The 26,158-nt window shown below is 46.7% G+C and overlaps 3 protein-coding genes across 4 annotated transcripts; 1 reads left to right on the top strand and 2 right to left on the bottom strand.

The window, feature by feature from the left end:
• Nucleotides 1-1,083: 1,083 nt before the first annotated feature.
• On the bottom strand, nt 1,084-3,658 carry LOC144587556 (vomeronasal type-2 receptor 26-like). The gene is made up of 2 exons (XM_078388647.1): nt 3,089-3,658; nt 1,084-2,787 (listed from the first exon to the last, which is right to left on the bottom strand). Exons 1-2 carry the CDS (start codon nt 3,249-3,251, stop codon nt 1,877-1,879), a joined length of 1,074 nt encoding a protein of 357 aa, XP_078244773.1. The 5' UTR covers nt 3,252-3,658; the 3' UTR covers nt 1,084-1,876.
• Nucleotides 3,659-3,828: 170 nt separating this feature from the next.
• LOC110070709 (vomeronasal type-2 receptor 26) lies at nt 3,829-12,732 on the bottom strand. The gene is made up of 4 exons (XM_078386850.1): nt 10,921-12,732; nt 7,432-7,723; nt 4,894-5,709; nt 3,829-4,092 (listed from the first exon to the last, which is right to left on the bottom strand). Exons 1-4 carry the CDS (start codon nt 11,163-11,165, stop codon nt 3,829-3,831), a joined length of 1,617 nt encoding a protein of 538 aa, XP_078242976.1. The 5' UTR covers nt 11,166-12,732.
• A 5,102-nt stretch (nt 12,733-17,834) lies between these two features.
• LOC140704290 (uncharacterized) lies at nt 17,835-24,269 on the top strand. Of its 2 annotated transcripts, none has more exons than XM_078388648.1 (2): nt 17,835-20,016; nt 23,314-24,269. In XM_078388648.1, the coding sequence occupies exons 1-2, from the start codon at nt 19,554-19,556 to the stop codon at nt 23,733-23,735; spliced, it is 885 nt and encodes a 294-aa protein (XP_078244774.1). In that variant the 5' UTR covers nt 17,835-19,553; the 3' UTR covers nt 23,736-24,269. The 2 variants fall into 2 exon arrangements, with proteins under 2 accessions (XP_078244774.1, XP_072845162.2); XM_072989061.2 differs by having other exon boundaries at nt 17,839-20,016; nt 21,153-24,269.
• Nucleotides 24,270-26,158: the final 1,889 nt, after the last annotated feature.

The raw sequence follows: 26,158 nt of genomic DNA on the forward strand, positions 1-26,158 counted from the left end.
ATGAAGGGCTTCCAATGTTGTCATCAGCACATTTGTGGAATGCCCTGCAACCCTTGCCCTAAAGAGGTTGACTTGTGTTAGATGCTCTGCAAGTTGCCACAGGTGGGCAGGAGCTGGAGGTTGCTGCTCTGCCTCCTGGGCCACCCCTGATCTTTAGCAGATGGATTTGTGGCAGCGAAGGGAGTATTTCAAATATGCTGTGTGAGTTCCTATGACCTATGATCATACTAAGGGATAGAATATCTTTCTCTTTCTCTTCACCACCAGTTTTCATCTCAATATACGTATGTGAAGTGAAGAGAGATATTAACTAAGGAAACATATAAACTTCGCTATAATTACAGCTGACAAAAATTGCCAAAAACTATTTTTAAAGAAGATTGTAGGATCAAGTACCATCCTGAGTTTTGAGCATCAAATGCTTCTTTCTGTTCAGCTCAGGCCTTAAAAACAATCATGTAATATTTAGCATGAGAGGGCGGTTGTCAAAATGTATGGAGCATAGAAATCGCTTTTAAACCACCCACAAGGCCTCAGTGTATTGGCAGCACTGGAGATTGAAAGAGCAGCGCTCAGCGAGATCTCCTGTCTGCTGAGCCTTTGCAGTAGAAATAGTTGGTGGAGGTTTATGAAGAAAGATGCAAAATAGAGCTTGTCCTTCTTCAAGGCGTGTCTCCAAAATCTTCCATTCTGTTCTTGAATGAAGGATGTCAGAGCAACCACACATGGACCACTGGCATTCAGGCAATGTGAGGGCCCAGGCCTCTATCCCCATGCTTTGCTCCCTCTGGCGAGTCGATAGCGAGTTTCCGAGACTGAGCAGGGATTTGAACCGGTATCACCTGGTTCTCACTTGGACGCTTTGTTCACTCCACCATACTGGTTCAAAGACCTTCAGTGAGTGTTGGTGGGTAGGTGGGTTGGATCAAATATCTGGAGCTCTGAGACACCTTTCAAATTTCACACATTGCCTTAAGTTATATTGGAGGCATTGTGGAATCATAGAACCATAGACTTATGAAGTTGGAAGGGGCCTATTAGGCCATGGAGTCCAACCTCTTGCTAAAAGCAGGAAAGCAAATCAACTGAACATGCAACTTTATTCAGCAGATTGGAAAGTATACAAATATGTTGTAATTAGCAAGTGATAATGGTGAGTACAGGTGGCTAAAAGAACACAATCCTGAGAGATAGGTTATCCTAAAGCAAACCCTGATGTGATTGGTTAAAGGAAATATAAATTAAGGGAAGTGTTACTATGTTCTTTGCAGTTCCTTGTTTGATTGTCTTGGTGAATTTCTGCCCCGTCAACTACTGTATGTTAAGTTCCTGAGGACACTATGTCAGTTTCTATAGCCATCTAAATATATTTCTCCCCATGGATTCCTGCTATCTGTGTGTGATTCCTGTCTTAAGACTTTGCAAGGAGAAGCTTCTGCTAAATCTTTTAAAGCTAACATTCTCCAACACTTTTTCCCCTTGTACGGTGCAAGGAAGACAGAGTCATACATTCAGGTTTCCCCAAAACAAAAATGATTGGAGCAGCTACGGACTCAGCCTTGTACACCCTTCAGCTCCAATCTTGCTTAAGCCATGCCTGACCACAGTCTTGGTGACTTTTAGTACAGATCATTGGCACACTTACCGTAGAGAAGGAAAGGCCCACTGAAACTACTCAAACTTTCAAATCAGTCATTTGGATGCATTTTCCTGTACTATGGGATAGAATACCTTCATCTTTCTCTTCCCTTCTAGTAATTCCTCTCAGTGAATGTGAAGTTAGAAAATATGTTGATTAGGGAAATACGCTAGTTCATTGTAAGTACAGAAGAAAAAGAAGTGTCATTTCCCCCCCTCCCCCCAAAAATATGAAGGATCAGTTATCATTCTGGGTTTTCAACATTAAATGCTCCTTGGCGTTCAGGTCAGGCCTAAACACAATAATGTAGCATTTGGGAGCAAAGATGCAGCCCAGTAACCCCAGACTGGAGGAAATGATGGCAAAGACCTGCACGGCCACCATGTACTTCCCTTTGGTGCTCAGGTAGGTGGGCACAAAGGACACCCAAACGCTGCAGAAGACCAACATGCTGAAGGTGATCAGCTTGGCTTCATTGAAGGCCCCAGGCAGCTTCCTGGCTAGGAAAGCCAGGGTGAAACAGGTGGCAGCCAGAAAGCCCATATAGCCAAGGGCACTATAAAACATCACAACAGAGCCCTCGTTGCACTGCAGTATGATCAGCATGGGTTGGGAATGCATGTCAGATTCTGGGAATGGAGGAGAGATGCCCAGCCAAACAGTGCAGATGCCCACTTGTACACTGGAACAAGAAAGGACAATGGAGTTGGCCAGAGTCTTCCCCAGCCATTTCCTCATCGTGTTCCCTGGCTTCGTGGCCATAAAAGCTACCACTACCATGACGGTTTTTGCCAACAGGGAAGAGACGGCAACTGAGAAGATGACACTGAAGGCAGTTTGTCGGAGAAGGCAGGTCACTCTCTGGGGTCGGCCAATGAATAGAAAGGGGGACAAGAAGCAAAAGAGGAGGGAGCCGAGGAGGACATAAGTGAGGTCCCGGTTGTTGGCTTTGACGATGGGCGTTTCTCGGTGTTTCACGAATATTCCTAACACCAAGAGTGTACTTAGGGATGAGAGCAGGGCCAAGAAAGTAAGGGAGATCCCCAAAGGTTCTTCATAGGAGAGGAAGCTGATAGCTTTGTCAACGCATTGATCTCGGTCCTCATTTGAAAATTGATCATCTGGACATTTGTCGCAGTCTTCTGCATCTGGAAAGAATTACAACACTTTCAGCATTCATACAATCCATCTCGCATCAGTTATCATCACTGGTCTTTTTCATTTATTAAAAGAGAATGGGGAATATATGGCCTCTCGATGTTGATGGATTGTAACTGCCCTCCATAGTAGAGGGATAAAGGTTCATGGGAAATGCAGTCCAGCATCAAAGGGAGGTCAGTTCTGAAGAAAACAACAGATGTGGGATTTACAGTGAAAAACAGAGAGTGTAGGTGAGTTATGCTTAATTATGCTCCTCCTGAACACCTCCTTCGGCCTGGAGTTACCCACCTTCCTGAGTGGAGATGGTTCCTCCTGCACACGGGGCACAGCCATAGCAACAGGCGGGTTCTCCCTCCTTCACCAGCTTGACATGTCCTGGATGGCAACTTTTGGTGCATCTAGAAAAGGGCATCGTCTGGGCATCAGGAGAAGCAGCGTTGAGAGAAAACATGCTAGTTAATCATTTCTGCATTAGTGGAAATTATTTCTGGAAGAGTTGAGATCTTAAGGGGAGACCTTCAATTGCATGCAGGGTTTTATTAACAAGTGACACACTTAACACCATTGCTTTTTTTTATTCAGGATAGTCTGGAGACCAGGCTGGACCAGGCTAAGTAGGGTCGCTTCAGGTCATGTTGAGGTCCAGGATGCATTTGGCATGATCTTTGCATCTGCATGGCATCTGCACCTCAAGGGGCTCCATTTGGCCTGCCTCCCTTCAGAAAAACAAACAATCCCCACAGCAGGGAGGCAGTCTTTGTGTTGTGCAAAAAAGATACCTGCCGTCCTTCCAAAACTCTCCAGGACTTCATATGGCTCCTTTTATCCCCTGGTTGTGGATGGGCTTCTCTGATACCCATGTACAGGACACTATTTACTATAATCTTGCAATTAATCTTAATATAAGGTACAAAACATGAGCAAGGGAAAAGCCCTTTAGGTATAGGAACACTTTTTTCATATCCAAGATACCACAGGAAAAACATAAGGAAGAAAATGAGATAGACTTTTTAAAAATCAAGAGGAAATCAAGGGATTGAAATGAAACAAGTGGTTTTCCGCACCTGGTTAAACCAACTGGACCATCCAATGGCATTTTCATCAACGGTCACCTTGATCTCAGGGGAGTCCCGTCTCTCTATACGCCCAACTTCTACTCCAGCAGTTGACTTGTTGGGAAACATTAACCAGTTCACGATATGGAAGTCAGCTGCCAGCTCCCCATTCTCATCCAAATAAACTCCATTCATGGCAATATTGTAATACTGGACATTTTTAAGAAAAGGATGAAGCTAAAAGGACAAGCAAGCTCATGAGACAATCGGGAAATCCTGTTAGACATCTTGGCCCTCACCACAATTACTAGGGATTTTTAAAATAATATAACTAGAACATGTCGAACTGGAATTCTGGGAGCAAAAGTGATTAAACTGAGTCAATAGTATTTTGAGCACATCACGAGAAGAAAAGACGAAATGAAAGAACACTGAGATAAATTTAAGGCAACAGGTAAAGGAATGGTGCAAATACAGTAGGAGGTGAATTTATCCAATTAAACAGCCCATTGTCTTGAGTTTGGGAGAGCTGAGCTGGGCTGTGCAGAACAGAATGTAGAATGGAGGTCATTCATTGCTGGAGAGCCCTTAAAGCCGAACCAACATCATAGAATACAAGAAGAAAACCAAAATCCTCTCCATTGCATCTAGTAAAATCGGGGGTGAGGGAATCAAACTGGAATGGCTTCATATCTGAGCCTGTTCTCATTTAGAAGACGCTGATACAGGCCATGAAGCCCCGAACTGGGCAGCCAATACATAAATTCTGTAGAGTCCGAACCCTATAATATAAGGAGACTCCAGACTTGTCTGTGCAGCTGAGAAGCAGATCGGTGAATTGGACATCCAGAGAATTCTCATTTTAACAAAGGCCCATTTCACCACCCTGACTGATCATTGGAAAGTGGAGAATTGTTCATTGGGACAACAGATCCCACACAGAAAATCTGCTCCCACTGCCACAGGAGCCTCACAGATCTTGATTTCAGCAATTAATAACAGTTTTCCCTGGAACCTTCTGTGAACAGAAAGGAGTACCTGCCATGGCTGGATCCTTTGAGCTGCCAGGCTATGCCCACCCATTGTCTTCCTCGAATTCGATCGGGAAAGGTGTGCTGCATGCAAAGACTGTGTCACAACCTGGATGGCATTGTAAATGCTGTAGCTGTCTTGAGACAGGATCCTCTCGATCACATCCTGGGGCAGATTCTCCCTCTTCTCTCTCTCAATGCACCTGTTCCAGACTTTCACAGACAACGTATCTCTTGGAGAGAAACAACGAAATGCTGCCTTGCTTAACTGGTCATTATTATCGAGAATCGTTTCAAAATCATTATATTGTGTCCCTTTGTTGGTCTGGATCAAGAAGGACAAGTAAACATGGGTGAACTGGAGATCAAACATTCTGAACAAGATTCTCACGGTAAGATCCTGCAAAGCTGTTGCAATCCACACTTTTCCCACAGGGGATTTTTTTATCACTCCAACTCTTTGAATTGTCAGTCCAAGAGTGAGCACGGTCTGAGAGTCTATTTGACAGACGACAACATTGACTTCAGTGCTGCTAAGATTGGAAACCAAGTCAGAATCTGTTCTTCTATAAAAAACTCCTATGGGCATTTTGTTTGAGAAAGCAATACATATGCCGTTCTTTGTGATCACAGCAGAGAAAGTGCTCATAAATCTTTCCCCACTTTCATTATCTGGAGCCAGGAGGCCGATCCAAGTCCACCTGAAGTGCAGGAGCAGTTTGACAATCCCCAGGTAAGGAGGCTCCTGATTTGGGACTGCTCGATAGAAAAAAGGGTATTGATGTGTCTCCTTTGGTATTTGACTGACGACACGATAACTGACCTAATGAGGAAGAAAGGGAACAAAACTCAGACTCCTAGGATGATCTAAAATGATTTTTGCTAACTGCTGTGTTGCTACAGTAAAGGAATGCACTTTCCTCTGTCTAAAAACATTTTGGAAGATGACACCCCTCATAGAGAGAGAGAGAGAGAGACATATTTGGGACTGTTTTACCTGATTTAGCCCAGCCCTTGCTCCTGTAGAAATTCCCTTTCCCTCCTTCCTTCCTTTTTTTACAGCATCCAAATTACATTTCATCCTAGGATACCTCACCCCTCTGGTATGCACGGCATACATCCATTGTTGTTACTGTTTCTCATCCCTGTTCCTCTACATTTTCCACTAGAGGTTGGACATAACATGGCTATCCTGGCTTTCTCAAGCCAGTTTCCCAGGTCCTAATCCTCCCTGCAATTTTTTCCCATTTATTTATTAAGCTGTTTTTGTGAAATGAGGTCTACCACTTCCGCTCAGGAAAGCTGATGTATGAGAAGGAATGATTCTGTGGATCAAAACTGATATCATATAAATGAAAACTCAAGGATCTTCATTATTTGTTCAACATCAAAGGGAGGAATCAAAAGTACAGTGGTGCCTCGCTTAACGAGCGCACCGTTTAACGAAGAATCCGCACAGCGATTCCTTTTCCGGGATCGCTAATGCGGAGGCATCGCGTCGGCCCCAATAGGCGAAAATCGCCTTGCGAAGATCGGTAAGCTTTGCAACCCGCGGATCAGCTGTTCGGCGGGTCCAAAATGGCTGCCGGAACAGCCGAAATGGCCGCGCACAGTGTTTTCGAGCCGTCCCCTCCCTTAACGAGGGCGCGAAAATGGCTGCCGGCCATAGGAAGCATCGCTGAACGGTACGTTTTCGGCCCACTTGGAACACATTAAACAATGTTTAATGCGTTCCTATGGGTTTTCTTGATCCGTTCAGTGATGCTTCGCCATAGCGAAGGTTAATCCGGAACGGATTAACCTCGCTATGCGAGGCAACACTGTAATGTGTATCCACACAACATCATCAATAACACTTTTAATATTTATATCATCTGTCTTTCACCCTCCCTGACATTGCCCTCCCCAATGTGGCAATCTACAGTGGGGCCTCGCACAGCGAGGTTAATCCGTTCCGGATTAACCCTCGCTGTGTGAAACATCGCTGTACGGAAGTAAAAAAGCCAATCGGCACGTTTACTTACCGTACAGCGATGCCGGCAGCCATTTTCGCGCCCTCCCCTCGCAGAACGTGGGAGCGAAAATGGCTGCGATCAGCTGTCCGGCGGGTCCAAAATGGCCGCCGGAACAGCCAAAAGGGGCCGGGGCGCAGCGTTTTCGCGCCCTTGGTAAGCAAGGGGAGGGCGAGAAAACACTGCGGGAAGCCCCGAAATGGCTGCGCACAGCATTTTCGCGCCCTCCCCTTCCTTACCAAGGGCGCGAAAACGCTGCGCCCCGGCCCCTTTCGGCTGTTCCAGCGGCCATTTTGAAGCCACGGAACAGCTGATTGTCGGGTCGCAAAGTGAAGGTCAGTAAGCGAGCAGCTTACCGACCTTCGCTCTGCGATTTCCCGCCTATACGGGCACCGTTTTGCGATCGCATTTGTGATCGCAAAAATGGCCTCGTAGAGCGAACTCATTGCTCTACGAGGCGCCCGTTCTGCGAGGCACCACTGTATAGAGATTTTAAAAACTAGAAGGAGACTCACCCTCCACTCCTTTCATACCTGTGGGATCTTGTAGATGTCCAATATTGTTGAAATCTGGTTGGAGATTTCTGAGTCGGCCCCTTCCAGAACCACTGACAAGCCATTCTGCTTCCCACAGAGGTAGTTTGGAACATGCTGCTGCCCCACAGACAGCAGGTCCACCAAAGCCTCAGAAGTTATCCTTGCATTGAAATGATTCTCGTAGATGTTGTAGCCCAGAGTGACATTGGCTAAAAGGGTTGGCTTCTCGTTGATCTCACGAACAGCAAACAAGAAGGGCAGGATGTTCCAGAATGTCGTGCCTTCTAGACTGTTACAAACAGGACGCAACAGGTAGAAGCCGATAATAAGACTTATTGGGAAGTCCTAACCTTAACACTTGACATGTAACAGCTATTCAAAATTTATTTATATATATATTCCAAGAACTAAAATAAACAAAGACCACTTTCTTTTACTGCACACTAAATTTGACCCTCACAACAATTCAAAATTGCATATAAAAGCCTAAAAATGGGTCCCAACTACCTTTCGTGCATGGAAGAGAAATATCTTTGAGATAAGATAAGGACTCACTTAGGGATTAAAATGCAGGAAGGAAGGAAGCAGGCTGCAATCTTTGCTGAATGGAGTGAGTTAAATTTCAGGGAGCACAAGGCCATGTTGTGCCTTTGCTCCAAGAGGGTGACATCTTGAGCCTCCTGGAAATTCTTGAAAACTTAGGAAGTTCATGGCTGGGTATGTAATTTCACCTCTCACCTCCTATATCTCAGGACAGAAACTATGTAGGCAGCAATCCATGAAGTGGACAATTAGAAATAGCAGATTGAATAGCTGTATTATACTAGCCAAAGCAAAACCAGGAGCAGATTCTCCTACTGGCCACAAATTGTTAATATCAAAATGTAGAACTGAATAAAGCTGAAAAAGAACAATAAAATAATTATAGTGAGAAAATATTATTTAAATAATATTTCTGCTGAATTCAAATTCCACATAAAAATAAATTTTTACTAAACTCCCTGGATCATGAACAACAGTTACAATGGATAGAAACCAGAGATATTATTAATGAAGAATATAAAAGTCATTTTGTTTATCAAAAGAAAAACCCAGATACACAATAGAAGAAATACTTAAAATAGTTACGGACAGATCAAAAGCTTAAATCTATAGATATAGGGTAAGGATAACCCGTACAATACTCAGTGCAGAGAAATAGTACAAGAGAAAAGGGAAAGCAAGAGATCTCTTCTAAAAGACCAAATAAGTCAAAAGGAAATTTAAACCTATATTACAAATATTAAAAAATCAACAGAAGAACATAACATCTCACGAAGATGAAATAAAAACTATGGGAAAGCAGTATACTGAAGATCCTCAAAGCAAATAGATTTCTTTGAAATTGAAAGAGCTGTAATTTCTGAATATAAAGTGAAAGCCATGCTCAAAATGCTTGGAAGAAAGAAATCACAGAGATTGGATGGAATACTCATAAAGCTATTTGAAGTAACAGAAAAAAATGGGTGTTCATCAATAGCTTGATTGTACTGATGGACAAGACCGAATGCTAGGACAGAGCGTGGAGAAAAAGAATGTCTTTCCATAACCAAACGCATCAGAAAAGTGTGAAGTTTATCTCCATATCCGTTCATTCTATATTCAGCTCATTTCATAATGAAAATTACTGTAGACTGGATTTAGATCAAGGAGCATTGAATACTGCTGGGATTAACTTCAATAATTAAAAATATGCCAAACATTCAGGTAGAAAGCAGGAATGACGTGAAACATACGCCAATGAAAATGAATAAATAAAATGCTCTCAAATAAATGCAGTTGACCATTAAGAACATAAAGATGAGAGCTACAGAAAACATATGTGGCTTTAATGTTGACATTAAAGATTTTCAGATATTGGAATTGTAAATATTTTTAACCAGTGTATCCACTTATCAAAGAAACTGGAAACTGCAGCCAAGAAATCTGAAGAAGGTTGAGATCGCATGATGAAGAAAACTGATGTGAATATTTTTTAAAGAATAATAATATAGTGCTGAAAGATGGCTTTCTTGATACCCTGAATGGTTCAAAATAAAACTTGTGAGTCTTTGCGAAGGCTTTCACGGCCGGGATCTAATGGTTGTTCTGGTTTTTTCGGGCTCTTTGGCCGTGTTCTGAAGGTTGTTCTTCTGAAGGTTGCTGTCCTCTGAAGATGCCGGCCACAGAAACTGACGAAACGTCAGTAAGAACAACCTTCAGAACATGGCCAAAGAGCCCGAAAACCCAGAATAACCAAAACTTGGGAGTCCTTGATCAAATCAACCCCAAACTGTCTCTAGCGGGGGAAAAATGAAGAAACAGAGTTTGTCCTACTTTGAGCATGCCATGAGAAAACAACAATGAAAAAGCCAATAATACTAGGAAAAAGTGAAGGCGGTAGAGAAAGAGGAAGACTAAATATGAGATGGTGCGGCTTCATAAAGGACGCTAAAGGTTTGACGTTCAGAGTGCTAAGCAGAGCTGCTAATGATGTGACATTTTGGAGGCCACTCATTCATGGGGTCACCATACGTGTGAGGCTACTTGATGGCAGATAACAATAATGAACACATCTAGGAACCCTGCAGCTCCCAAACCCAGAAACAACCTGACCAAATAAACTGGATATGGGACCACCTGTGTCCACAGCCCTGGCTCTCCTGCTGGGGCTTGAATCTTCCAGCCTTTTTCCTGGCATTGCCGGCAGCGTCACTGAAACAAGTGTATTAATCAACAGATATGTCCTTTCTTTAACAATTAGGAAAGAGTTAAGGTACAGTTCTACTAAATACTAGGGTAAAAGGAAAAGAGTCACCTCTTTTATCCCCCAGCATTTCTCACATGTGGAACTGCACATATTTCTAATCCACCCAAATCCAAATTCAAGTGGCAAAGATCACCTTAATGCTAACATTTAAAGAAGAGAAAAGTTCAGAATGTGACTATGCATAAAATGTGCCCCGAACCCCACCCGCAAAGAAGACCAATCAACTCAACAGAAAAAAAAAGTGAAAAAAAAATCCTAATAACCATTTGCTTTTCTAAAAACCAGCTTTTCCAAAACAATCACTTTCAGGAGCTGAAATACATTACAGAGGTCACAATGATTTTTAGTTACACAAGATACTATTTCAGCAGTCAATTCACCTATCATTTGTTCATCTGAAACTCAGAGGGCGAGTGTCCATAGAAACATAATAAAAGTGCAAATAAACTTTGGGGGTGGGGAAGGCTAAAAAGGGCTGGAGCCCCTCCTCAGTTACTCAGAGAACTGGCCACATTTGAAAAAGTAGCCACAAAATAACGAGAGGTACCTCTGCATTTATGAACCACCCCCAGAACCTGGCTTATTAAGGGAAACCTGCCAGAGAGGGGGAAGTACATGATTCTCTAGAACCATATAAGAGAAGTCTCCCTTTTGCCATGAGAAAGTTGGAAAATGTGGCACCAGTCACCATTACTTACACGAGAATATTGCTGGAGGGAGAACTGTAGAAATCATATGGCCGAAATATAGAATTTGCGGTCGTTATGATCCCAGTAATCTGGTAATCTCCTGGCCTGTAATAATTAAAGAAAGCACTTCGATCTTTGATCTTCTTCCAGGGGCATTGCCTCTTGATCCCCAAATGAAAAGCACAGGGTGGCAGCATCAGCATCAGCAGATACCACTGGATCATGCTGGAGATGCTCAGTAAAGCTCTTTCCATCCTCTCTTCCTTGGTTCTCAGAGACAACTTGTTAGAAGCCGAACCCTCCTCGCAGGAGCATGACTGCAGTGCCAGCCTCTTCTCTGATACAATAGGGCCTCCTGGACGCCTGTTCTCGCATCTGAAGGGGAGATTAGCTTCAATTAAAGCTCACTCCGGCACAACCCTTGCCTTTCCTCAGCATCAGCCCCAGGTGCTCAGTGGCCCAGGTGGTCTTTATGCATTACCTTTTCCAGGATTTGTACACAAGAGGTTCCTGAGTTGCTCTGAGGCTCTCACCTGGGTTTCAAAGTAGGAAAATATCCTCTGTTGACCTTTGCTGAGAAGTGTAATAAATCACGGTGATTTTGATAATTATTGGGTTCAAAAATCACTTCTGCCAGGTCAGCTCACTTCACAGCTGATCCCATGGACGGTTCCAGAAAATATGCTTATTGTGACACTCGGCTGCAGGGTCTACTTCATGGGTCCCAAAAGGAGTTGCTCTGGCATGTTCGTCTGTCCTTCAGGGAAGACAAAGGAGGCCTCCATCTTTTCATGCCTCAGGGAGGCCACTGACCTGTAATTCTGAGTGTGGAAGTCCAAAAAGTACGTTTCCATAGCTCTTCCTGGCTGACCATGGAGACATCTGACTTCAGTTGGTCTGCAGCCTTATGGGCTTGGGGAGATTAAGGTAACCCGAATCCATATTATTACGCTGTGGGCTGGCTGTGCTTTAGTCTGTTCTGCAGCAATGTCACAGAGCACTCCTAAATTGTGGGGTGGTCTCTCTTCCTGCCCCATTGGATTCCCACAAGGAGGTGGTATGTGAGGTAATACAGAGAGTAGTCTTCCCCTTTTCAAAAAAAAAAAAAACACCAAAAAACAGGGCTCTAAAAGCTAACGCTTCATTTCCCCACATTACCTCACAGAAACGATCTGCTGAACATGCTGTGGAAAATTAATGCTAGTTTGTGCCTCTGCCACTGAGCCCAAATGGCCCAACCAACATGAGATGGCACACACTATATTTATGAGTGTGCCTCCTTCAAGGAAGCCATGTTTCATCAGTTATCAAATCTTCCCCACTGATGCCTGGACCGAGAGCTGTCTTCTGGGGCCATCCTCCATGAAATAAAAAAAAGTGGGCTAAAGTTCATGACATCTTATGTCAATAGAGTTTCTCCAGCTCCTCTTCATCTCGGAAAATACCTTCCAATACTTGAAGAGAGGACTTCAGGGCAGCCAGACACAGTACCACTGGCTTGCAGTCAGAGTGAGACCTCGGTTTGTCTTCACTTGCCTGTCTCTGGCAACATACATTTGACCTGTATACTCGGATGGAGCACTTTGCTGCCCCATGGGAACTGCCCTGGGCCAGTAATGCTCTGCCTTCAAGGCTCCCTCTGAGGGTTCTTGTTACATGTCATGAAGTCCCTTCCATCTTATGCCCACCCTCATAGGTTTCTAGAGGCATGAGATGTTCTACCTTTGCCATGCCGCAGTGACTTTTCCATGGCTGATTGGGAATTGGAACCCATATCTCTTTAATCCTATTCCCACACTCTGTGCACTGCACCACACTGGATCCCAGCTAGGAAGAGGGATGTAAAAATGTCTGGAGTACGGAAATACCCTTTAAAGCAGTGGTCCCCAACCTTGGGCCTCCAGATGTTCTTGGACTACAACTCCCAGAAGCCTTCACCACCACCTCTGCTGGCCAGGATTTCTTGGAGCTGAAGTCCAAGAACATCTGGAGGCCCAAGGTTGGGGAACCCTGCTTTAAAGCATCCCCAATGCCTCAGAGTATTGGGAGTACTGGAGATTAAAGAAGGAGAACAGGGAAAGCTTGTCATTCTAAACAGTGTGCCTCCCCACACCCTACACTCAAAATCTGTCATAGTGTTCTTGAAGAAGGGACCTCGGAACAACCAGACATACTGCCACTGGTATGCAGGCAATGTTGAGCTCGATCCCTATATCCATATGTCTGTCTAGCAATAGAAATCTATCGTCATATGTTCTGGGGTGCATTGCCTTTCTGTCCCATTGGCTATCCTGCACTTGGTTAAGTCACTTCTGGCTTCCATATTAGGATTTTCAAAGTACAGTGGTGCCCCGCACAACGGTCGCTCCATAGAGCGACGAAATCGCGCAACGGAGCCGTTTTTGCGATCGCAAAAGCGATCGCAAAACGGCACCTAGATAGGGGGAATTTCTCAGAGCGAAGGTCGGTAAGCCGTTCGCTTACCAACCTTCGCTTAGCGCCCCGCCGATCAGCTGTTCGGCGGGTCGAAAATGGCCGCCGCGCGCCCCAAAATGGCTGCGCGCAGCCTTTTCGCACCCTCGTTCAGCGAGGGGAGGACGCGAAAATGGCTGCCGGCCATCCAGGGACGTCGCTGTACGGTAAGTAAACCTGCCGATTGGAACGCATTAAACGCTGTTTAATGTGTTCCAATGGGCTTTTACATTCCGTACAGCGATGTTTCACACAGCGAGGGTTAATCCGGAACGGATTAACCCTCGCTGTGTGAGGCACCACTGTATGTCAAATGTTCAAGTATTTTCAAATCAACTTTCACTCACCACCACCCCTCCCTGTGTCCATCTAACAAACCTATTCAGACCAATGAGTAGGCATCCTTCAGTCTTGAGAGACTATGGCGGTGGCTCCTCGCCTTTGGAACAATCTCCCTCCTCAGATCCGCGCGGCCCCTACGCTGGGTACATTTAAAATCCAACTAAAAACATGGCTTTATGGCCTTCCCTCCCGCCAGCATTTAATCTAATTTAATTTTAATCTTCTCTTCCTTATCTATCATTTATGATTTTTGGTATGTTTTGTTAATCATCCGATGTTTTGATTTTATATTATAATTGTATATATTTTGTTGTTAGCCATTCAGAGTGGTATAAATACACCAGATGAGCGGGATATAAATCAAATAAATAAATAAAATAAAATAAATATGGTAACCTTCTCAGCCATGTCTAGTGTGGCTGAGAAGGCCAGTTTGAGAGTGACATTTCCTTCCACACTGAAGATAAATACAATCTCTCCCCTGTCCAGCTCCCTGATTTAGCTAGTTTCAGGACTGTCTCCTTGCCTCGGCCTGCTGTACAAGGGTCTCTTCAAATTGGGAGAGGCTGTGATGCAACGCCTGCCTCCAGGCTGAACGCTCAGATGTCAAGGTTTCCCATCTGTTGGGGTCTGTTCCTAAGGCCTTCAGATCCCGCAGATTCAGACCAGATCCAGACCACATTGAAACCAATGTGGAGGATAGATCAGGGGTCTCCTACCAACTCTCAGACTGAAGAAGCTACTTGGATGAGTATTGAAACATTTCCTGAAAAATTAGGACCACACACACAAGAAAGACCACTATTAACAACTGTTAACAATCCAAGACAATGAGTGGAGAAGGATTGCAAAAGTGGGATTATCCCTCACCCCCAGTCCTTTGTCCATCTAAGGAACCTATTCAGACCAGGGTGAAGTGAAACCAATATGGAAGATATATCAGGGGTCTCCTACCAACTCTCCTCAGACTGAAGAAGGTACTCGGATAAGTTGTAATACGTTTCAACCTAATAAAAAAGTCCAGTTGCCATGACTCAACTTCCAGATAACCTTGCCTGCATGACTGAGAATCTTCACAGATATATCTTGTTAACCTACATTTTTAAAGATAAAAACCTGGGGTGGAGGGAGGGTGGGAAACTACCAAGGAGAATATCTGCTTGAGGATAAATCTATGTGTGCCATATGATTATTAAAGAGTTCCTCTGAAGCTCTGAATAATATTTTGGTTATCCCTATTCCTAGAATAGATCGAAAAGCGACACTTGTTAAATTCGCCTCTAGGATTCTTGTATTCCTTTCTAGGACTCTGGCCAGGAAACCTGAACATTTCCCATGTTATCTAGTATGTTTGGATGTGCTAGTTTAATAACACCCAAGCTAGATTTGAAATGTGCTTTTCCCACTCAAACTGCACACTCCGACTTATGAAATGTACCTATAGTCAAGTTCAAATTCTCTTGCAAAAACAGACATCCCTCCCAAACCCTTCCTGCATTACTGTAACTGAGGGGATCACAAACTTCTGAAGAACTTCCCGCCATGTTTGAGTGGATCTAATCCTCTGCTTTTCCCACTGGTTGGTTGAAGGTTATGCCACACATAAGGAAGTTGAATTTCTCTGTCATGAGCTAAAACACTGGTTCTTAACCTTGGGTTACTCAGGAGTTTTGGACTGCAACTCCCAGAAGCCTTCACCACCAACTGTGCTGGCTGGGGTTTCTGGGAGTTGCAGTTCAAAAGCATCCGAGTAACAAAGGTTAAGAACCACTGAGCTAAAAGAATCCTGGCCTCTTTGTCTTACGAAGTCAAAATAACACGGGATGCTGTTTTCCCATTTTGCTCACCCACCCCCATGTTCTCCCCCACAAAGAACAGATGTGTGATTTACAGTGAAGAAGGAAGAGTACAAGTGAATTGTGCTTAAGGACACCTCCTTCATCAGCTTGACATGTCCTGGATCGCAACTACTGGTGCATCTAGAGAAACACACGGTCTGGGCATCAGGAGAAGCATCCAGGAAAACATGTTAAGAGGTTCATTTCAGCAATAGTCAAAATGGTGGATTGAACAGTTTAGATCCTAAAGGGAGACCTTTAGTCTTCTCTTTGGTGGAATGCACTACTGGTGAAGGTGCACCATGCCCCTTCCCCCCTAACATTTAGAAGGCATTTAAAAACTTTGCTTCCCAGCAAAGCAGCTCAGGATATCCTCTCCTCATAATCCCCACCCCCACACCCAGACCTGTTATCACTGTCTTGGGTTGTTTTATATCTTTGCTGGTTGGCTGCAATAAGCAGGATGAGCTCCTATCTTTATGTGCTATTGAAAGTACATAAATTTAATAAATAAATAAGCACATAGCTGGTGTTACTAATGAGTGATCCTCTACTCTTGTCATTTTATTAGGGCTTGGCTACATCTTTCAACTGAGATATCTAGCCGGCTGGACCAGACTAAGCAGGGTCTCTAAAGGTCATGTAGAGCAGTGGTTCTTAACCTTTGTTACTCGGATGTTTTTGAACTGCAACTCCCAGGAACCCCAGCCAGCACAGTTGGTGGTGAAGGCTTCTGGGAGTTACAGTCCAAAACTCCTGAGTAACCCAAGGTTAAGAACCAGTGATGTAGAGCCCTGGTTCCCAACCTTGGGTTACTCAGGAGTTTTGGACTACAACTCCCAGAAGCCTTCACCACCAACTGTGCTGGCTGGGGTTTCTGGGAGTTGCAGTTCAAAAACATCCAAGTAACAAAGGTTAAGAACGAGTGATGTAGAGTACCATCTGGTGTGACCCTCAAATCCACATGACACAGGGGAGGAGGAAAAGGAGGAAGAGGAGATGGCAGCAGGACCAAGTAAAGCGTGATGGGGTGGTGGGAAGGGGATGGGAGAGCAGCCTGTGGGGCTGAGGGGGTCTAGTTTTCCCTCCCCCCAGACACAAACTTCTTTTAAAAAGAACAACCAATTTGAGGTTCATTTTTTAAAACAAACGTTTGAATGGTTTGTGGTTCGTGGACAGCCATGAGTTACAAACCACCATGAGGCACTCCTTCTGTGGTTCGTGGCCATCTCTAGCTCTTAAGGATTTTGCCACAATTGATGACCAAACTAGACATCATGACAACTAAGTATTCCGTGTGATTTTTGTCCTCCTGCTATGGGATTTCCTCAGAGGTGGAATGCTTCTCCTCCACCTGGTGCATGCTTCAGTTTTCCGAATTAAGCCTGTGTTTACCGTTCAATGATCAATCAGATCTAAAGGGATGAAACAAAACATGCTGGAAATAACGTGGATGAGCAAAATCCCATGACATGATAAATGTATGCTTTTTCATCTTTCCAGGAAGCACTTTTCTAAAATCATGCCAGCTGTTCGGGATGTGCAGGGGAAAAATCTTCCATTTTCCAAATGATTCTACAACAGGGAGCCAGCCTTCATGCTATGCAAGAAGAGGACTGTAACTCTCTTGCAACTCTCCAGATGTTCACACAGCTTCTTTTGTCTCCTGGTTGTGGATGGGCTTCTCTGATCTCACAATTAATCTTTGTGTAAGGTGAAGAAAATGGCAAGCGTCCCTCCCATTGGTACAGAAGCACTATTTTCACAGCCAAGAGACTGTAGGGAAGAAAATGACAAGGAATAAGAAAATCAAGGAAAAATCAAGGAAATGAAGGGAAACATGGAAATAAAGTTTCACCCACCTGGTTAAACCAACTTGACCACCCAATGGCGTTTTCATCAATGGTCACTTTGACCTCAGGGGAGAGAGATCGTCCCCTCTATATGCCCAGTGTCTACTCCAGCGGTTGACTTATTGGGAAACTTTAACCAGTTCACAATATAGAAGTCAACAGCCAATTGCCCATTCTCATCCAAACAAACTCCATTCATGGAAATATTGTAAGTTTTTTAGGAAAGGATGAAGCTAAAAGAACATGTAAGCTCATTACACATCTTGACCCTCCCTGTGTGGTTCACCTGAAGCTTCAACAAAAAAAACCTTAGTGCTTATTTTCAGGATGTGCACGCCCATGGGTGGGACCATCATCCTTCTCATCGTGTGTGTGTGGGGGGGTGTCTTTGCGACCTTTCTCGGATCGCCTCGCGACACCTCGAGGGCCGAGAGGGGGCGTGGAAAAGACAGAGGGCATTTAAGGGGAGGCCACCCCATTGTTTAGCGGGCAACAGGGACGGTAGGCTGCTGCTCCTGGCTCGTTTGGAGGACACGTGGGCGTGCACAAGGGTCCCGGGCCAGCAGTGGACCAGGATCGGGCGAGACCTAGACGAGACTGAGCTGCGGACGTGAGAGGGGGGGAAGAGCAACGGTTCCCCCCCCCCCCCGGCGGTGGGAGATCCCTTCGACAGCGACACTCGCTCCCAAACCCCTTATTCCACCCCCAAGTCCGGCGCCCCCCCTTCTTGTTGCCCTACCCGGGAGAAATCCGGGTGGGGATTCTTCCAGGATCTGCCCCCCCCCCCCGCGGATCAAGGCTCCCTCCCTCGGAGATCGCTTCCCTCACACGGTCTCTGGGTGTGTGCCGGGCGGCGAAGCGCAGCGTTTGCGCCCCCGAACCACACGCGTGGGCCCCAGGCAGCTCCTTCCTCCTCAGCGGCCGGGGTTTGCCTGATTTTGCGTGGCTCCTTTTCGGGTTAAAACGGGGACTCCCCCCCCCCATCTTTGTCCCGCGTGGGAGGATCGCTGTGGGTGGCTGGGATTCCCTCGTTGGGGCTTTGGGCCGGGCCACGTGGCGGCCTCAGGCTTCGGGCGCCTGAACGCCGGCGGAGGGGCTGAGCAGGGATTCCCCCACCAGCTAACCCCCCCCCCCGTTGTTACCGGGCGGCTATTTGCGGGGCCACGTGGCTGCCCAGGCTCCCCCCCCTCCTTGGAAGAGGGATTTCCCTGCCCTGGGGATTCCCCCCTCCCTTGGAACAGGGATTTCCCCGCCGGGTTGGGGAGCTCCTGGAGGGGATTCCCCAGCCCATCCGGAACACCTGGCTTCCCTCTTTGTTGCGCAGCCAGGTAAGGGATTCCCAGGGAACCCAAGGCAGCTTCACCACATCCTAAAACTAGAAAACATCAAAGGGTAGCGAGGCTGCAGGAGCAAACTGGGACAAAAATACATCACCCGCCTGGTGCCTGGCATAAATAAAGCTGGGAAGCAAATCGTTTTTGTCCTGTGCTGACTCTGTTAACAGTTTCAGACTTGGGTTCTCAGGACACTGGAATACAGCATTGCTATCATTGGCGCAAGGAAAGCTGAACCTGTGAGACGCCCTCCGTTTTCTCTTTGTGTAAAATAGAGGAAATAAAAACGGACACATAGACAACTAGAGTTCTCAGTGCTTTCCTGTTCTCACTGGGAGGGGGAAAGGGGCCTCTGGGATATCTACTTCTGGCCTCTCCTTTACTAGCAGAGACCAGATAGCTCACCCCTTTAGGTTAGGGGCTTCCAAGCCAGAGGCTGGGGTTTGATTCCCACCTCGGGCCAGATTGAGTTGCCACAAAGTTTCTTTTTATTTTATTTTAAAAAAATTAATAAAATGGAATGAAGTGAAATGCTTTAAAATGGAGTACAATTAAATAAATAAATAAATAAAACAAAAAATAATAAGGAACAGTTAGGTTAAGGGGACACCGCAAGTGGTCTCCCAGCCAAAGGGGGCGCAACACATAACTCTCTCTATACAGTATAGATATACATACATACATACATACATACATACATACATACATACAAAAAATAAAAATAAATAAAATAAAATAAAAATTTATAATAAGAATAATAATAAATAGATAGGTAATTTAGAACACGGAAACCAGGCGCAGCGATGTCGGCTCGCAAGCTGCAAGGTAACCAGAAGGGGAAACAGCGAGCCAGGAAGCGCCCAGTGCCCGAGCTATCCCCTCCTCAGTCTTCATCAGATGAGGAGGCATGGCCAGTATGGCAGAAGTTGCAGCAGCAGGTGGCGGCCCTGGAGAGGGCACGGCTAGCACGGGCACCCCCTGCCAGGGGAGGGGAGCAGCCCCGCAGGTCCACCCGGGATGCCAAAGGGCACTGCAGGGCAAAGCTTTGGGCCATAGCGCAGGACATTAAGAGCAAAGTTGCCATTTTAGAGGCGGAGCTACAATCAGACGAAGCCAGCGATGATACAGTGGCACCACCAGAACGTAGTGGGAAGTCCAAGGTGCACACCGCGTCAGAATCAGGTGCATCATTGGCAATAACGGGGAGCAGGAGCAAAGCCTTGGAGGAGACCAACCGGGTCAAGACTGTGGCCCCGCCGGTACCAGGTGAGTTTCTCCTGCAGCAGGGTCTGAACTCACACCAACTAGCTGGGCTGAGGGTCGGCAACAGCCTGGCGTAAGCACAGGGATCTTGTTGCTGCTCCGGAGGGGGAGGGTCCCCAGCTGGGGCATTGGCCCCCCTCAGGAATCAGCCCCACATGGCACTGGGCTAGCACCAGCCAGCCGTCATTGGCATTGCAAGGTGCTGGGGGCACACAGGCAGCCACAGTGGTGGCACCGCAACCGTGCCCTGCTGGTGGTACACAGAGTCCATGGCCATGGCACCACAAGGTGCTGCCACCCCGCACCCGGCCACCGCTACTCCGCACCCGGAGCTGGCTGGAGGTGCTCAGCTGGGATTCCCCCTTCCTGTTCTGGGTCCTTTAACTTCCTGTCCATCCCAATGATTCCCCCTTTAACTTCCTCTCTGTCCCCATGATTTCCCCTTTCACTTCCTCTGTGTCCCCATGATTTCCCCTTTCACTTCCTGTCCGTCCCCATGATTCCCCCTGAAACTTCCTGTTCCGGTTCTGGTCTTCCGGGCGCAACGGCAGCCACTGGCTTTTTCCCCACCCTCTCATTTTGGGCACTCAAGCCGAAAAAGGTTTGCCTCCACTGGACTAGGGTCACGGCGGCACTCAGGGAGGACTTGGAGCTTTGGAGACAATTTTTGGAGCAGTACAACGGGATGTCCTTTTGGAGGAGCAAAAGGTTGCTCAGGGCCGAGTTTCAAGTCCAATCGGATGCGGCGGGGTTGGCTGGATTTGGAATTTACTATAAGTGCCGGTGTTGTGCTGGCACTTGGCGAGACCAGTGGCACCAGGTGGGTGTTACGAGGGACTTGACATTCCTGGAATTTTTCCCATAGTGGGTGTGCTGTGGCTCTGAGCAGAGGAATGGTCCAATTCAGTTGTGCATTTCTGGTGTGACAACCAGGCGGTAGTGCATGTCATCACTTCCCACTCTGAGAGAGTCATGGCCCTGGTAAGAGCATTCACATTGCGGGCATTGAAATTTAACATACTAATACAGCCCTTCCAGGGCTTCTCCGCTTCCATGGGAGGCTTCTCAGAGGTCCCCCGCGCGCCGATCATGCCCCTGCCATTGACAACAGTATAGTGGATGCCTTTTCACATCAACAGATGCAACTGTTCAGGGAACTAGACCCGTGGGCCAGCGAGGTGCCGGAGATCCTTCCCCAAGAGGTTTGGTCAATTGGCGCGAAGAAGCGGAGAGGGCGATAAACATGGCCCTTGAACCAAGGACAAGGAGTGAGTACTCAGAAGTGAGTAGAGAATTTCAAAAATTCAGAGAGTCAGTGGGGTTGGAGCAGAGTTGGCCCATCCCAGTCGACCATTTGCAACAGTTTATCGTCAGCCTGCACAGACAGGGTTTGGCCCCGGGAACGATCCAAGACAAGCTGTCAGCGTTGGCTTTTCAGGCCAAAGCCAGGGGCCTCCCAGAATTTTCTGATGATTTTCGAATAAGAAAGATGATTGAGGGCTTGGCCAAAGAAAGGGACAGGGCCAAAGACTCGAGAGCACCCATATCGCCCAAGCTGTTGAAGGGTACAATGGGGTCTGGACCTACGGAATTAATCCGTATTGGAACGGGGTTCGTAGGTCGAAAAGTCCGCAGGTCGAAAATGCATTCCCCATAGTAAGGCATTGAAAACCATTTAATCCGTAACCTGCCCAAGAAACTCCCCCCCCCCACAAAATTAGAATAAATTTTAAAAAATAAAACCTTACCTTTCTGAAGCCTTCCAGGGGTCCCACACCGCCGCCAACGCCACTGCCGGAGGCCTCCGAGGGCCTCAGCACCGCTGCTGGAGGCCTCTCGGAGCTCCACCGCCATCGCCGCTGCTGGAGGACTCTGAGGGCTTTGGTGCCGCTGCCAGAGGCCTCTCGGAGCTCCCCCACCCCTGCTGACACAGGCTTTCCCAGGGTGGACAGGCCTACCAGGGGAGGGCTTCCCCTGGTAGGCCCGGTCTGCCAGGCTTTCCCAGGCAGTAGACCGGGCCTACCAGGGGAAGCCCTACCCTGGTAGGCCCGGTCCACCCTGGGAAAGCCTGCGTCGGTGGGGGGGAACCTCCAGAGGCCTTTCCCGCCACCATGGGAGGCCTCGCGGAGGTTCCCCGCCACCACCGATTGTGCCTCCGAAGCACTATCGGAGGTGGGGGGAATTTCGGAGAGGCCTCAGATGGCGGCGGGGGAGGCCTACGGAGGTCCGTCACCGCTGGGAGCTGCACTGGGCGATCCCAGCCATGCTTGGACTCCACTTACAGACTTTTCAACATCCGAGATTCTGCCACCGCTGCTGCTGGGAGCCGAGCGGTGGCGGGGGAAATCCAGGAATCCGAGCATGGCCGGGATCACCCGGCACGGCTCCCAGTGGCGGCGTGGACCTCCGGATGCCCTCTAGGGCTTCTCCGCCGCCATGGGAGGCCTCTCAGAGGTCCGCCGCTGATCATGCTTCAGCGGCACGATCGGCGGTGGGGGGGGACCTCCAAGGTTCCTCCCATGGTAGCGGAGAAGCCCTGGAAAGCATTCGGAGGCATATCTGTGGCCTACGGACTGGAAGGGGGAGGCGGGGAAAGCGCCAAATTTGAATTTGGTGCTTTCCCCGCCTCCCTCTTCTGGTCCGTAGGTCGATTCTCTGGCCGCAAGTCGATTGGAAATCTTGTGGCCGGAGAATCTAGGATGTTGAAAAGTCCGTAAGTGGAGCCGACCGTAAGTCGAGACTCCACTGTATGTGCCAACAACGGGGATCCATTTGTCGGGATGAATACGAGGTAAGCTTGTTTCAGGTGGCGACCTTTCTAATGTTTTTCACCGCCCTAGGGATTAGCGAAGTAGTCGCAGGAGGAAAAAGGGATGGATCCAGGGCAGCCTTGCAGTGGGCTGACGTCCAGATGAGGGACGGTGTGGTGCAGGTGCCCATACGCTGGTCAAAGGTGACATTGACATGTGACATTGTCGCCATGCCAGATGGACAGCATATGCCCCGTAAGCAGAAGAGGGGCGGAGCCGGGATACGTTTTCATTCACAAGAACGGCTCACCCCTAAGGAAGTACCAGTTTGGGAAGCTAGCCGAGGTTGCATTACAAAAGGAAGGGGGCTAGGGCCAGCAATTCGGCACACACTCCTTCAGGATTGGGGCCGCTTCAATGGCAGCGGCCCTTGAATTACCAACCGCAGGAGATCAAGCGGATTGGCCACTGGGCATCAAAAGCATATCGCTGATACGTTTGGCCGCTACTTAACGCGTAGGCACAAGGCCTACTTTGTTATGTTTTGCAGGCACCCCGGCAGTACCGAGGAGGAGACACATCATCATGACAGGCCACAGTTTTGTGTTTTGGGCCAAGAGACATGCTGCCACATCTCCACGGGGGAGCGACCTAGGCCTTGATGGGCGGGCCCACATGGATTGGAGAGGGCACCACGGCATGCTGTGGAGTCAGCTTTGTCAAGCGGTTGCCTTTGGCCAGCACCCGCCAGACGTGCTGATGATACACCTGGGCAGCAACCATTTGGCTCAGTACCCGGGAAGATCCTTGGTAGTCCATGTGATATGCGACCTTACCTGGCTGAAAGGCACATATCCGGAGATGCAGATTATATGGTCGACAATCATACCTCACCTTTTTTGGAAAGGGGTGAGACAACCATGCCTCCAACCATGTTTAGCGGGCAACCCACCTGCCCACCCTATATTCTAGTGCGAGAGTAGCTGGTCGCCCTGTTGGGGGCCGGATAGGAATTTTTGACCCGTCTCTGGATTGGACAGTGGAGGCGGGGATTTTTCGCCTATCCCGCACTGGATTAGGAGCGTTGGCCTTGGCAGAGGTGGTAGCATAATTCAGTCACACTGGGTGGGTAGTGCGGATTCAAAGGTAACAGAACTTGGCTTATATGGTAACGGCACTAAATGGTAGCGTATCAGAACGGACAGCACTGCTGATCAGGCAATCACAGTGTAAGGAAAGATATGTTGGGCACACTCCCAGACCCACAGATGGCACAGAGGGAGGGAAAGAGGGTCTGGGAAAATTGGAGGCCGATAGTTATCCGATGGTAACAAAGAGGAGAATAACTGAGGCCTGAACTCGGCCTATTGGCTGATCAAGGTCAAGTGAGAGCCCAAGAGGGAAATCTGAATCCGCACTACAGCAGGACCCCCCTTTGCCAAATGATTGGCAATGTTCATGATGATGTAATGGACTTTAATAAAGTGTGGCCCATATTTAACCCCATTCGGATGGTCTTGTGTGGTTATTCCGGGATAAGGGAGCAAAGTGCTCCCCAAGTGGTAAAAGATGCCTGTCACTCTTTTCCACACCATAACTTGCATTTACTTGGTTTTGTTTTGGTATTTGTTTTCCAGAAAGGAAAGATGTCAGATCAGATAACTGATGCCTGATGTACCCTAGGAATCCTTTAGATTTTTATAGACTTCTGGGAGGATGGTGGATCAGAAGCTTGTGTTTGTCCCAGCTGGCATTGATCCCAATAAAGGGTTAAATCCAGAATAAAATCTGTCAGTCATCATATCAAAATCAATCTACAGTGCTTCTATGTTCCATATGTACAAAATTACTATTGTAACAATGAAACATTTACAGCCAAATAAACACCGTAGGTACATATGTTTAAAATTTCATCCTTGCTGTCTATGACATGATGCCGCTGATAAAACCTACGTTGTTGACAGAACTTAAGTCATAAAATCCAAAACTTAAAAGAGTTTTAAAAATATAATAAAAATATGAAAACAAATATCTTGGTTACATTTGAAAATATAAAAGCGAAAAGCCTAAAAAGATACCTTAAAAAAAACAAAGGGCAGAGAAAGCAGCTCTTCAGATATTAAAGTTCTTATAATGAAAAAGTTTTGTCGCTTTAATTGATATTTAGCCTTGCTTTAAAAGTATATTGAAAATACCAAAGGAAAATGTACTTAGCCTCCAAGGCATATTATGCTGTTTAATATCTATATGGAGCTGCTAGGGGAGATCATCCAGAGATTTGGAGTGGCGTGTCATTATGCTGATGGCACGCCGCTCACGCTCTCCTGCCAGGATCTGCCCGTTGTACAAAAACAACTCAGGCAGGCCGTCTGAGGAGGCTAACTCCGAGAGAGGCCAGGAGGAAGAAGACCAGAAGCCAGGCCTGCTCGGCGGTTGCTCCTCAACCGTGGAATGAACTCCTTTTGCAATTGGTTTGGCCCCTTCGCTGGTGATTTATAAAAAATCACTAAAACCTTGTTAATGATTCAGACATTCCAGAACACTAGACCTGCAGATTCAGCTGCGCTTAGTCCGCCATTTAAGTATCTTAAATGTTCTAAATATTTTTATGCATATGTATTTTTATTTTCATGTAAAATACTGTTTTATTTTTATTTTATTATTTTTATTTTCTGTTCTGTTAAATTGTTTTTTCAATTATGTTGTTTATGTATGTTGTAAACCACCCGAACTGGCCTTTGGCTAGATGGATGGCATGAATATTAAACAAACACACAGAGAAAATATTTCTAAAAGCTCACCAAGCCTGGCTAGGTAAAATTACAGAGAAAAATCCATCATGTTTGTTGTTCTATGATGTCTATTGCCCAAGGCGGCATGGAGTTGTAAGGCTGTGACAAATGCCCCCTTATTCTGTCTCTCTGTTCTCAGTTATATTTATACTTTTATCTATTCTTCACCAACCATAAACAATATCTTACTGCTCAGGTTTTACAAGTGTAGGAAACTGTTGTAAGTTCTGTTGTTTGTTGTTTAGTCATTAAGTCGCGTCCGACTCTTTGTGACCCCATGGACCAGAGCACATCAGGCCCTCCTGTCTTCCACTGCCTCCTGGAGTTGGGTCAAATTCATTTTTGTCGCTTCGATGGCACTGTCCAACCATCTCATCCTCTGTCGTCCCCTTCTCCTCTTGCCTTCACTCTTTCCCAACATCAGGATCTTTTCCAGGGAGTGTTCTCTTCTCATGAGATGGCCAAAGTATTGGAGCCTCAGCTTCAGGATCTGTCCTTCCAGTGAACACTCAGGGTTGATTTCCTTAAGAATCGATAGGTTTGTTCTCCTTGCAATTCAGGGGACTCTCGAGAGCCTCCTCCAGCACCACAATTCAAAAGCAT

Source organism: Pogona vitticeps, chromosome 2, assembly GCF_051106095.1.
Source record: "Pogona vitticeps strain Pit_001003342236 chromosome 2, PviZW2.1, whole genome shotgun sequence".
Taxonomy (NCBI): domain Eukaryota; kingdom Metazoa; phylum Chordata; class Lepidosauria; order Squamata; family Agamidae; genus Pogona; species Pogona vitticeps.

Coding starts and splice junctions, on each gene's coding strand:
- LOC110070709 (XM_078386850.1), bottom strand. CDS start 11,165: ATGGAAAGAGCTTTACTGAGCATCTCCAGCATGATCCAGTGGTATCTG. Junction 7,724..10,920: donor CCCTCCAGCAATATTCTCGT/GTAAGTAATGGT, acceptor TGTTTGTAACAG/TCTAGAAGGCACGACATTCT. Junction 5,710..7,431: donor ACATCTACAAGATCCCACAG/GTATGAAAGGAG, acceptor CTTCCTCATTAG/GTCAGTTATCGTGTCGTCAG.
- LOC144587556 (XM_078388647.1), bottom strand. CDS start 3,251: ATGTTTTCTCTCAACGCTGCTTCTCCTGATGCCCAGACGATGCCCTTT. Junction 2,788..3,088: donor AACCATCTCCACTCAGGAAG/GTGGGTAACTCC, acceptor AATTCTTTCCAG/ATGCAGAAGACTGCGACAAA.
- LOC140704290 (XM_072989061.2), top strand. CDS start 19,554: ATGTCGGCTCGCAAGCTGCAAGGTAACCAGAAGGGGAAACAGCGAGCC. Junction 20,017..21,152: donor TGTGGCCCCGCCGGTACCAG/GTGAGTTTCTCC, acceptor TCACATCAACAG/ATGCAACTGTTCAGGGAACT.